At 38.7% G+C, this 12,685-nt stretch overlaps 1 protein-coding gene across 3 annotated transcripts in view; it reads left to right on the top strand.

Moving 5' to 3' along the window:
• Window positions 1-2,198: 2,198 nt before the first annotated feature.
• csnk1db (casein kinase 1, delta b) overlaps window positions 2,199-12,685 on the top strand; it is a 58,490-nt gene continuing 48,003 nt past the window's right edge. For 2 of the 3 annotated variants that reach the window (XM_038735512.1, XM_038735513.1), the window contains exons 1-2: window positions 2,245-2,320; window positions 9,748-9,858. In XM_038735512.1, the coding sequence (XP_038591440.1) occupies window positions 2,245-2,320; window positions 9,748-9,858 (187 nt within the window). Of the gene's footprint in view, window positions 2,321-9,747; window positions 9,859-12,685 lie in introns of all 3 variants that reach the window. The other variant, XM_038735514.1, reaches the window with a different exon arrangement.

The following is a 12,685-nucleotide window of genomic DNA, read 5'->3' as shown; positions in this document are numbered from 1 at the left end:
TCTCTGCTGCTTCCCCCAGAAACTTACCTATGATTCCCATCCACTCCTATTGACTTATTTTCCTCCTGTCCCTCTCCTGTGATGAATAGGGACAGTTTGTTATTTATGGGTGTCTAATAATTTCTGAGCACTATGAGGTTGTCTTAAACTGTGAAGTCGCACTTATTATTTCTACAGGATATGAGCATTGATCTACTTGTGCCAGCTGGTCGCCTAATCTGTGGAACAATGGTCTGCCATATGACTTCTCTCAGCTCTACGTTGATTGGCCCACAGGCGACCAATGAGGAAAAAATCTGCTTGACCTGTCCATATGCAACCAATCAGAAAAATTTCTACTCACATCAGTCGGTATGGCTAAGGAGCTGAAGCTGACCTAACATGAGTAGAACCAGAGTAGAACCTCATGTCTGTCCGTCTATCTACATATACACACACACACACACACACACACACACACACATCCAAATATATATTCCTCTACGGCTGTTTATTATTGTGATTATTTATCACACTGAATGAATAATATCAAGTCACAGAATCAGTTTATGCCTTGAAAATATGCATTAAGGAAGTAAGTTTGAAAAATGTCACTGCTACTATACTCCTAGTATATTGGCTGATCTTCTGACAATACGGGCGTGATTCTGGTCATTTACTTCTCTATAACAGAAACATGTATTTCCATATGGTTTGTCTACCTTAGATGTGTCCTTTCGTACAGTCTATGGTAGTTTTCTGTGATATGTGTAAAGGGGACAGTTAACATGGAGCATGCCCTACTTCCATATGGAACTGAGACAGAATGAAGAACCATGTGCTAAAAAATGCTTGATAAAGATTATTTCCAATTCTCTGTTTTTCCGTGCTGGAGATGTATAATATACCTAGCAACTGATGCAGAAATTTACCTCAGTTTTTCACCTTGTTTAATACAGTATATTTTTTGTTAGGGACATTGTGTGTGTTAATAATTTGGATTATGAATGCTGTAACAACACACAAAATGTATGTGTCTCATCTCAATCGAAATTGGTTTGTCTGAAACTTTAAATTGGTCTGGCCAAAATAAGATCAAATTATATTCATATGAATGGGGGTCAGATGTTTTTGGCAACCACAATTTCATATGCAAAGCAGTGAACAGTTTGTTGACACATGTCTGGCTATTTACAAAACTAAAGTGTGGCACAGATTCAGCTATTCCTTTTTTCATTGACAATATGACAATCTGTGCAAAACCACACACACTTGTTGATATGTTAATCTAAGAATAGACATAGATCAAACATGCACATGCATGGTACTGCTTCTCAACCCTAATATGCAGAAGATGGAGAGCTGTGGAAATCCCTGCCTGCCCAAGACCCTACAGCCCCCAATGTCATGGGGTGAGTGAATGATTTTGTCTAGTGCCAATATGTTGGCGAATTGTGTATCACATAGTCTCTCTATTAAGTACTACTTATAATAAATACACAAAAGTTATTGGTATGTCAACTTTGGACTTTGTCTCTTAACATAATGGTCATTCTGCTAAGCATGAATGTAAAAAACACAACATTAAATTCACTAAGAAGAAGAATCCTTGCCTGAGTACAGTTGATTTTCAGTTCTGTCTCATAACAGGCAAGAATAATCCTAATGGATTGTGTTAGGCTATAGCAGCTACAATTTTATGTAGGCCCCTAATAGCCAAATGTACAGTCCTAGTTAATTAAAGGTAAAATTGTGATGTGTAGATTCTTCGAGTTTTCCATATGTATGATGTAACTGTATGTAAATAACATACTGAATTACATACTTTTGGCTTCGGATTTTTTTATTTTACCCGTAGTTGCCAGGGGAAGTGACGTCAGCAAGGAATGTCAGCTTTTACAGTGGACGAATATCTGACAGTGGAGTGAAACTGCGAAAGTTTATCAGCAATATCCGTCTCCATCCTTGTGTTTTTGGGCACTAATGGCCCCCAAAATACGGAGAACATAAACTACGCGATACACACTATCGGTTAATATCGATATTATAGGCTTTCGCTCCTCAGAAAAATTAAAAAGGGATGGTGAAATTTGTACCGAAGGAACTGGGAGTGTGATTTAGGGGTTGAAACCAGTAAAAGGAAGACTGGACTATTTAATGTAACGTAAACAAAAGGTTAATAGCTGAACATTTAGGATAAGCAACGTTAATTACTAAGGTAACGTTACCAACGCAGCAACAGAGGTAACGTTAGCTAATAGCGAAATGGAGCTGAGAGTGGGGAATCGATACAGACTGGGCAGAAAAATTGGAAGTGGATCTTTCGGGGACATCTATTTAGGTGAGTAAAGTGTGTTATCTTCAGCTTGCTCATACTAACAACATGTTATCCCGTTGTTCCCTGCCTGTTAACGTTAGCAACATTTTAAAACATTTGAGCCAAATAATAATTGTTTCATGTCATGTATGTATTAATCCAGTTTAACGTTACGTCAACAAGCTAGTTGTTACTTTTCCTTACCTCTGTATATCTAAGTTAATTATTGAAATCTACTAAAACATTTAAACAAGGCAATGTGAGTCGAGATACCCTGTTCCTGTGGCATTAAGGCATTATATAAAATGCAGAGAGCTAGCTTGTTTAACTGACATTGTGTAACGCTAAATAAAACCAGTGAAAACGTTAAAACTACTGCTGTCTTAGATTAATCTTTATACAGCGGTGTGATTATATTGTGAAAAGTTACTTAAGCAAAACAACACTGACATTAGGCAAATTAGACAGTGATGTACCTAACGTTATTGCTACAGGGTTCGAGTCAGCCTAGAGACCCCCCCACACACACACAACACAGGGCAGGCATCAACCAGCAAAGAGTTTGTTTTGTTAAGAACACAAAAGCATTTAATGGTTGTTATGAATGAATGAGTAACGTAAACTAGCTTGATCTTTAGCCAACGTTAAAGTTCTGAAGAAGATGGATAGGCAATTCTTCTCTGTCCTGAGACCTGATTAACAGACATGGTGAACCCGCTAACGTTACAACCAAGCCTACCACCCTTTTCAGTTTTCCAAGCTTGCTCTTTTCATTTCTATCAGCTGTTTGTTGTATGACATACATTCACTGTTGAGTAGTCATGTTAAAATGTTTCAACATCGGGCATGTTATTTCCAGTTTATGAAGGATTCAGCTAGCTCTCAAGTAAAATAGCCTTTGATATGCAGGTTTAGGAAACTACTCAGGAAATGGTTGTTTACAAGAGTCTGTTTAAACTTCCCATGTCATAACTTGATTGGTATTACATTGTCTCAGTTATTACATTATATGAGCAGACTGTGTCATTTTGCACAATTAAGTTAGATTCTACAATAAAGACAATTTTAAGTAAATGTTAGGGATGTTGCAACCAATAGAATGCAAATTAGGTGCGTGTTAGGGCACATTTATTGGGGTCTGTACCAAACCCAAATATTCTTGTTTAATGTTTTCTTAGGCCCCGTGTCCACTTTGGTGGACGGGGTGGTAGTGCTGAACAATGTGGAGAAAAAATCTAGGCTAATTATGATTTTTCGGCCAGATATTGCAAGTACGATTTTAATTTGTGATTTTTAAGTCTAGCTAAAGTTCCATATTCACTGCCAGACTATTTTTGACAGAAGCTGCGTCAAGCAGCACAGAGCCGTATAACCAGGCAGGAAGTCAGACACAGAATCCGGTTTTTCAAAATCAAACACCCTGTGCAGTCTCCCCACGGCTTGAGACTAAAGGCGTCCTGTTGTCCTGAGGACGATAGCAAATGTGTTTGGGACGAAGAGAAATATTCTGGTTGACGCCTCTGGGAAGAGAGGGATTGTGCGTGTATTTATTTATTACTATCACTTAGCAAATGATAAACTGAACCCTTCTCATGTTGTTACTACAGTAATGCTGGAATCACACAGGAGCCTGGCTGCTAACCTGTTCCCGCTGTACAAGTCCATCTATCCTCTCAGTCCAAACGGCTTGCTGACCTATTAATTGCGCTGTGAAGGCTAACGCGTTAAGCGCCACACACAAATCTTCTCACACAGTGAAAAACAAATCTATATTCTGATATCAACTAGCGGCGACAATCATCGAGTTTTGGTTTATACCTCTGATGAAGTGCAGTGCCCTTGTCTCATTCAGTACAGTTTGAAGGGGAGCACAGCGGAGTATAGGTCAGGTATACTTTTAAAAAATAAATAATAAAAAAGATTTCTGGACATGTCAGAGAACACAGATGTGGGAGAGATTCTGAATTTGCAGGAAGTTTTGAACGAGCAGAAAACCTGCTGAAACAGGAGTCATAGAGTTTTTCTAACTGAATTAAAACATTTATCATCAAGGTAAAAAGGTGCCCCAAACAGATAACTCTTAAGTTTTGTTTTTAAATCTTTTTGTTTGAATCAAGCAAAATAAATATTACTTATTTTATCAATTTATCATCATTTATTATGTCACTAACAACATTGTGATTTTGGCACGCTTTACATTAACTGCGGACAGAGGTGAAAAAAGTTAGTCTTGAGACTCCCGTTCGCATATCAACAATAAACACAGTTAAACTGACAAAAAAGAAACAGTTTAACTACATAGCCTACTTAACCATGCTAGAACTACAAAAATCAAAAACACTCTGCTGCTTCCCCCAGAAACTGTGTCAGACAGACACCGTTTTATTTCATTTGAGTGAATTTATGGGGTACAAGCATAAACACACATCACATCCTGCCTTTTCTGCATCAATTTATGGTCAAAATGTATTTATTTATATAAAGGGAAACTATATACTTAATGCCGTAAGGCCCTCAGGCACTCTGTAGCTATTTCTTTTAAATATGTAGATCAACTTTTCTCATTTTAATAAAATCCCTGCTCAGTCAAAACACATGATTTAGTCTCCCCTCCTCTTTAGTGTTTTCTGTTTGGGGAAATGTGCAGACCTGACACCTTTTCACCTCAATGATAAATTATTTAATTTTAATTCAATTATAAACTCCTGGAATTTAAAAGCTCCAGAATTTCAGTAGGTTTTCTATTCAAAACTTTCTGCACATTCAAAATCTCTCCCACATATTCATTTGTGTTCTCTGACATGTCGAGAAAATGGTCGTAATATTGCGAGACGTCATCATTTAATGAGAATTCATAATACCTGCCCTATACTCTGGCAATGAACTACTACACCTGTGATCAGAGAGAAATCACACCACAAATTCAAATAAATGTTACCTTCAGCACTTCTGTCAGAGTGCAGCTCACAGTCCGTTTGCACCTTATTTATTAAATTTTTATATTACGACCTACACTGGTGTTGCATCAGCTGGGCAGAGTTGATTCGGCTGAGTCGCCATAGGCGACCGCCTACGTTGCTGGCTTCCAATAAGGCTGGGCGTTATGGCCAATAATTTTATCATGACAAAAACATTTCATATCATTCTATATTGATAATTATCACAATGAATGTAAAATTATTTATTTTAAAGGCTTTTTCCTCCTGAGTGAAAGTTGCAGAAATCAGATGGTTTACTGTGGTTTTAAACTATTGACTATTCAGGGTCTCCAAAAAGGCTGAATACTCTATGCATAAACAACAGAGTGGCCCCTAACCTGGAACCACTTTTCCTTGGGAGACCCTACCAGGAGCACTAGGCTCCAGACAACACAGCCTCCAGGCTCACAGGGGCACACAAACCTCTCCACCACGATAAGGTGATGGTTCCCGGAGAGGGACCTGGCTGTTTTTAACGGTAGAAATGCGGCAGAGGATGCTTTAACGTTATATGGATCGGATATGCCCAACACTTGCAGTTTGTGTTCATCTGTCTTTTTCTTAAGTTGAAAGGTGATCCAAATAAAATTTGACTGCTTTTGCGGCGTCTCTACGGGGGAGTCGTGGCGTGAGCCGCTATGTTAGTCTGTTGTTTTGCCCTCCAGGTCATTGCGCATGTCACGTGACTGAAAACTATAAATACACCATTTGACCACTCAAGTCAGCGCCATGTATATTTATTAAGGCTGAACATTTTTTGTTTTTTGTTTTTTATCAATATTGCGATTTAATGGGAGCCATTTTTAAGCTTACCTTCTGTATTCAAAACGGTGACGTTTATAGTATGACCAACACAATATTAGATAGATTGAACATGCAGTTTTTTCTTGTGGGTCAGGCCTGTGTTATGATGAAATTAGGTGATGCATGAATTATTATGAGCAATGGTGTAGAAGAAGTATCAAATTTTAATATGAGAAAGATAATTTGAAAGTCAAGTCATGGCATTAAATAATATATCATCAGGTCGGCCTACCTACTGACGACAACAAAAACTAAGTGTATTATTCAATAATTGCTCCATATCAAACCCACAGTTCAACCACCTATTGAGTCCTTATCTCAGTTCAAATCTCCTAGGAGTCCATCTTTCTATATCCCAGTAAGCAAACAAAAATTCCCAGTTTCCCACTTGGGGTTGGACCCCTAATAAACAAAAGTGCAAAGTGTTTTTTATAAAAGATAAACACAACGTGAAAAAGGGCACGTAACACCACTATAAAGATAAAATACATGAGTAAAATGCAAGATACAAAATACAAATGAAAAAGAAATGGAAAGCACAAGTAGGTAAAACAGATTAACTAGAAACATAAGACTACAATAAATAGCAACTTTAAATGACTAATATAAACACCGTAAGATAAAACGGCAACTCAGATAAAATCAATATGCTTTCCGATAAGTGTGGTTTTAAAAGACACTGACTCTGAGAGCCTTACTTCCTCGGGCAGTTCGTTTTAGAGCCTCGGGCCCTGAGAGAAAAGGCTCTGTCCCCTTTAGTTCTAAGCCTAGACACAAGAAGAGACGAGACCTGGAAGATGTCAAATGTCGCAGTGGTTCATAAGGAGTTAAAAGGTCTAATATATAAGCAGGAGCCGAGCCAAGGAGAGCCTTAAAAGTAATCAATTGAGCAGCTGAATTTTGTACAGTCTGTAGACGTTTGAAGGTTTTATGATTAAGACAAGAGAAAAGGCTGTTGCAATAATCAAGAAGTGAGGAAATGAAAACATGGCCAACAATTTCCGCATCTCTGACACTTAGAATAGACCTGATTTTAGCTGTTTCTGAGCTGATAAAAACAAGACTGGGAAAGTTTAGTTACGTGTTGCTCAAAACATAAATTACTCTCAAATAAAACACAGAGGTTTCTAGCAACAAGCGTAATGTGTTACGACAGGTGACCATTAGATGACAGTATTTGTTTTGCAAGGCGTTAGGGACAAATAACAAGAATTTCTGTTTTGTTGGAGTTCGGTTGAAGAAAGTTATTTGACATCCAGTCTTTTATATCTACCAGGCAGTCCTGTAGGGAGTTTAGCGTATTCAGGTCAGTGGGCTTCACAGGAGTGTACGATTGTGTATCATCAGCGTAACAGTGGAAAGAAATACCATGTCTGCTTATCACTTCACCCAGGGGGAGTGCATATATAGAGAATAAAACTGGACCAAAAACTGACCCTTGAGGCACACCATCATTAATAAGAGAGTAATGATGACGCATAAATAAAATACCAGAATTTCACTCACCAGCTAGAGCACAAGCTTCCTGAACGGTCTCTTTACAATAAACCGCTCAGCCTGCCATTATCCTTTCGGTATTTGCATGAACAAATATCCAAAAGGCTCTGAGCCGCAGAGCTCCATGTATTAGCTGAGTGAGGCTAACAGACGGCAGGCAGACTGCTAGTAGTGACAGCAGCAGCTGCCACCTGTCAATGAAAGTGGCCACGCTCCTAATTAGGTAGAACTTTAAGGCTTAGTATAATTTAAACAGGTGAGAGAATTTACCCCCCTCACAGTTGTCATTAAGTGCAAAATTAGCTATGTGCACTAAAACCATTTTTTGAACCAGGCTGTAAACATGTTTTTTTCTGCTGTAAAGTTGGGCATTTTAACATGGGTGTCAATGGGGATTGACTCCCTTCTGCAGCCAGCCTCTAGTGGCCACTCAATGAATTGCAGTTTTTTGTTACTTCCGGGTAGCCTCTGCTTGGTTGTACTGACTGTGGAATTTCAAAAAAATATATGTGGCGTTTTAGATTTTGTATTGGAATTTTGAAGTTATTCACCAATTTTATAGCATTAGTGCTTAAAATTGTGGTATGAATTTTATAAAAAATTAAAATGGGATATACCCAAAGTAACTAACTTAACCATACATTTTATCATTACTATCTTAAGATTTAACCAATAAGCCTTATTATTGTCACAATTCTCCATGTCACACCATATGATATAGTGTCACATCACATGATGAACTGCGCCACAATGCAAAAAAAGTGGATTTTAAGTACCATTCAGACAATGGCAGATTAAGAAAAACTGCACAAAAATGTGATTTTTGACAGGATTTCTGCTGGAATAAAATGTAATAATAGAAATTGCACAACCTTAATGGTCCGTGAAAAACATGGGATAACATTAGGAGTATTCAACATGAATGAATGACAGGTGGTCGTTTGAGTAGGTCCCAGGGAAATTGAGAGGGTCCCCACTTTAGTTAATGAAAACTATGACTACAAAAAATGTCAATTGACTGTCTTTTTTTTTTTCCCGTAACTAAGAGAAGACGAGCTGAAAATAGGTCTTTATATAAAAACTGAGGAAATGTGTTTTGTTTTTGTTGAGGAGAGTGGATTAAAATGTTAGTGGTGGGCTCATAGACTATATAAGAAGTGAAACGTAGTCATCGTGACATCACCCATTGGCTTGTGGACTGACATTTTGAAGCCTTGAGTTTGGCTGAAAGGCTGCCGCCATGTTGATTTTTTGCAACCAGCAGCACCGGACATGACCATATTTGGATGAGACGATGGAGCTAACAGCCGTGTGTGGAGCTAGCTAGCTTGCTTAGCTAGGTGCATCTGTAATTCCCGTTAATTTTAACAGGTCTGACAATTTTGTCTAGCAAACAACAGTCTTAAAACTAAATGTTGCGTAACCAGAGAAAGTGAACAGCCAACTCCTAATAAGCTTTTTCAACGGCGCTTGTTAAATTTACACAGTGTCGTGGGTACGAGTCACTCTAGCCTGATTGAAAGGTCGCCATTAACAAGTTGTCAATCATAGATAATCCCGCCCTGAAGCACTCTGCTTTATGGTCTATTTTCCTCTAAATGGGACCATAATTTACTAAATGAACATCATCTTGTATTGAAGAAGACATGAAACTTGTGATTGAGACCATAAACTCATTAGGAAAGTGTTTACTGAAATAAATGCTGAGAAGTAGGTCATAGAAGTAGAAAGTCATTTTCCCTTATTTCTAATGGAGCTGGACTTCTTTTTGCAACCAGAAGAGTCGCCCCCTTGCCGGCCATTCGAGAGAATGCAGGTTTAAGAGACTTCCGCGTTCACATCAGTTTGCTGACCGGAAGCTTCCCGCTTCGGTGGCTATTGAACATTCACAAATTGCATGACATTTTCCCACAGTTCTGTCCATATAAACAATGCACCCCTGTCATTGATTGATTTGTCCAGATTGATTAAATCCGACTTCCAGGCTAACGTTGGCTGGGTTAATGTGATAGCTAACATCAGTTTGCTAGTTTGAGATGTTGTGAATGAAACATGCAAGGCTTCACATTTAATGCACAATCCGGCACAAGTAAACTTTTTGTTCTGACAAGAACAATGCTTCATTAGATCATATATTTAAGTCACCATGTTTATTAACGTGTCCTTTTCCAGGCACAGATATTTCAGTGGGTGAGGAGGTCGCAATAAAGTTGGAGTGTGTGAAGACCAAACACCCCCAGCTCCACATCGAGAGCAAGATCTACAAGATGATGCAAGGAGGAGGTAAAGTAGCAGCTCACATGCTCAAATCCTCATCTCTCATTTGACTCCTGTTCTCCATCTCAGCCCTACTGTGCTAAGTTTCCATATATTTATCATTTCGTCCCTCTCTCTCGGTCCTTAAGATTTATACATTCTACTTTTAGGGATTAGGGATGCACCGAATGTTGGGCCATCGAAATTAATCGGCCAAAAATAGCAAAAAAAAGCATTTAAATTTTTTCAAATTTGGAGTGCACACGTATTCAAGCCTTTATTGTAAATCCACTGAAACGGCCCAGTGCAAGCTGACAGGCGACTTTATCCTGTCAGATTCTCTCTTGTGTTGCAGTATGAGAGTCTCTACCTGAAGAGAGGCTATGAAGTCTTCATTTTACACAAGACGAGATCCACATAGAACATTATTTATCAAATTGGGTCGCACTTTTTTAATTTCTTAAAAATTTTTAATAAATTAAACTTTTTTCGATTTAACGCAAGCATACACATGTGACAAAGTCCGGTTTTCAAAATAAGGTCTCTATACAGTATGGAAATAAGATTAATTTGATTATATTCACAGAAAATATAAAACCAGTGTTTCCCACACATAGGCTTTAATTGGGCGGGCCGATTAACAGCCCCCCAAGTAAATTTGGCGACCCATTTTATTTGTTGATTGCTGCACAGCGCATATTCGCTCCACACATCCTCTCACTCGTCGCTCGCTCGCTTTCTCTCTCTCGCTCGCAAACACGGACAACGGATCCAGTCTGTGAATTGAATGTTTGGTAGCATAAACACTGCTGCACAAATCTGTCCAACATAACGCTGCCGACGCAGTGTCGGAGAATCACTTTCAAAACAGTTATTAGCAAGCATGTGAGGAGCCAAGCTAATAAGGATCGCTATGTTAACTTTGGAAAACAGCTGACGAAGTTGGCACACTGTATAACTGGTTGTCAACAGGTACGTTCGAGATAACCGTGGCTGACTTTCGCCAACTTGATAGGGGAATAAAAACAGTGCTGTCAAGTCAGACAAAATCTACCTCTGGTAGACTGCGTGAGCTTACTTTGAGCTTAGAACAATGATCAGGCCTTGCTCCCAGGAGGTCTAGTGACGTTTTGCAGCGCAGATGTTGTGCCGAATTCTGCATGCCTGCCGTGAATTGCATACACCTCACGGGAGGTAACACTATTTTAAGCTGAGAAAAGAGGTGGATGCAAATCTTGCCTGAGGGAAGCTTATATATTGTTTTCACAGCTGCAGAGGAAATAAAAGTTCCTGTTTTGAGTATGAACACCGCCACAATGTCTTGCTACCATCCCTCATCAGTTACCAGCTTCATACTTTACTACTGCTCTCTAAATATTGGCACTGACCATTGACTGGTATCTGGAGAGGTGCCAGTTCACCTCCTGGGCACCTCTGTGTGTTGCTATGGGTCCTGTTTGTGCATGTGTGTGTCTTTCAGACCTGTGTGTAAATACTAACATAATAACAGAGTGAAAACATAGTTTCCCCTCGCGGGATTAATAAAGTATATCTTCTTCTTCATTTATACTTGTGCATCGATGTTCTGCAATTACACTGCCAAACGCTAGTCGGCGGTAGCGCTACAGCGTCCACTGTGACTTTTGCCAGCCGAGCAGACTAACTTCCGGTTTAGCCATCTGCTTACTTGAATGGGGATAAAATTATATACGTGTAGCTAGGGTTGGACGATATGGCCAAAAATGTTATCACAATAAAAAGTTTCATATGTTTTGATATCGATAATTATCACAATACGTATCAAATTGTTATTTCTTTCGAGTTTAAAGGCTGATTTGCTCCTGAGTGAGAGTTGAAGAAACCTCATGGTTAATTGTGGTTTAAACTCTTCTTTATGGTCAACACTTACGGCGAAACAGTGGATCACTTCACAACTCTGAGGTAGAACTTTCAAAACAATAAAGATAAAATCTTTATGCATTGAGTAAAATTAAGTAAAAGCTTTTTCAGTCCCTTTTCCTCAAAAAACCCCCATCTAATTTATGTATGATTTTAAGTGAATAAAGTCAAACATTTATTGAATATTTATAGAACATTTGTTATATTGTTGTTGAAAAACATTATATCACGATAATTATTATGTTTTTATTGTCCAGCCCTTCATGCGACTTTTCAAATGTTATCGACCGCAATGGATCTTGTTCTGATAGTGAAACGAGTCATTTCGCTTGGGTTGTTATCCACCGTGTTACAGCCGCTGGTTTAGCAGCTATAATTTTATGCACGGGGCGCTTCCTGTCGGCTCTGAGGCATTGCGAGGCTACCCAGCCGACCAATCATAGTTCTTACGGTATGGGTAACCTCAACATGTAGTTACATTTTTGAGGAGGTGCACATCAGGCTACGGCGTAGATTCAATGAAGAAGTATAAATCACAAAACTTGAATTAAATGAAATTATTAATAAAAAGAACCAATTTCAGTTGCAAAGACTACGCTTGGAGAACTTTGAACATGGCAGTAAATCTAGCAGATTCTTAGCCATCCAATTGAAATTGAATAAAGAAAAAAATAACAATTTCCTCCTTAAAGGGCTTAGCTGGGAATCTGACTTATAACCCAGAAGAAATTCACAATGCATTCAGAGATTATTATAGAAACTTATATACATCACAAATTGATCCATCTAGCTCTAACATCGATGCATTTCTGAACAATATAGATTTGCCAAGGTTAGATGATGAACAGATCAGGGCTTTGGATTCACCTGTTTCAATGGCTGAACTCCAGGAAGCTCTCTTACATATGCCAAATAATAAAGCCCCTGGGCCACATGGTTTTCCGGCTGAATTCTA

Source organism: Micropterus salmoides, unplaced genomic scaffold, assembly GCF_014851395.1.
Source record: "Micropterus salmoides isolate LMB-PRFRI ecotype aquatic unplaced genomic scaffold, ASM1485139v1 Ms_hic_scaffold_21, whole genome shotgun sequence".
NCBI lineage: Eukaryota > Metazoa > Chordata > Actinopteri > Centrarchiformes > Centrarchidae > Micropterus > Micropterus salmoides.
Note: the sequence above shows the minus strand (reverse complement) of the source record. Positions and strands in the feature narration are given on the sequence as shown.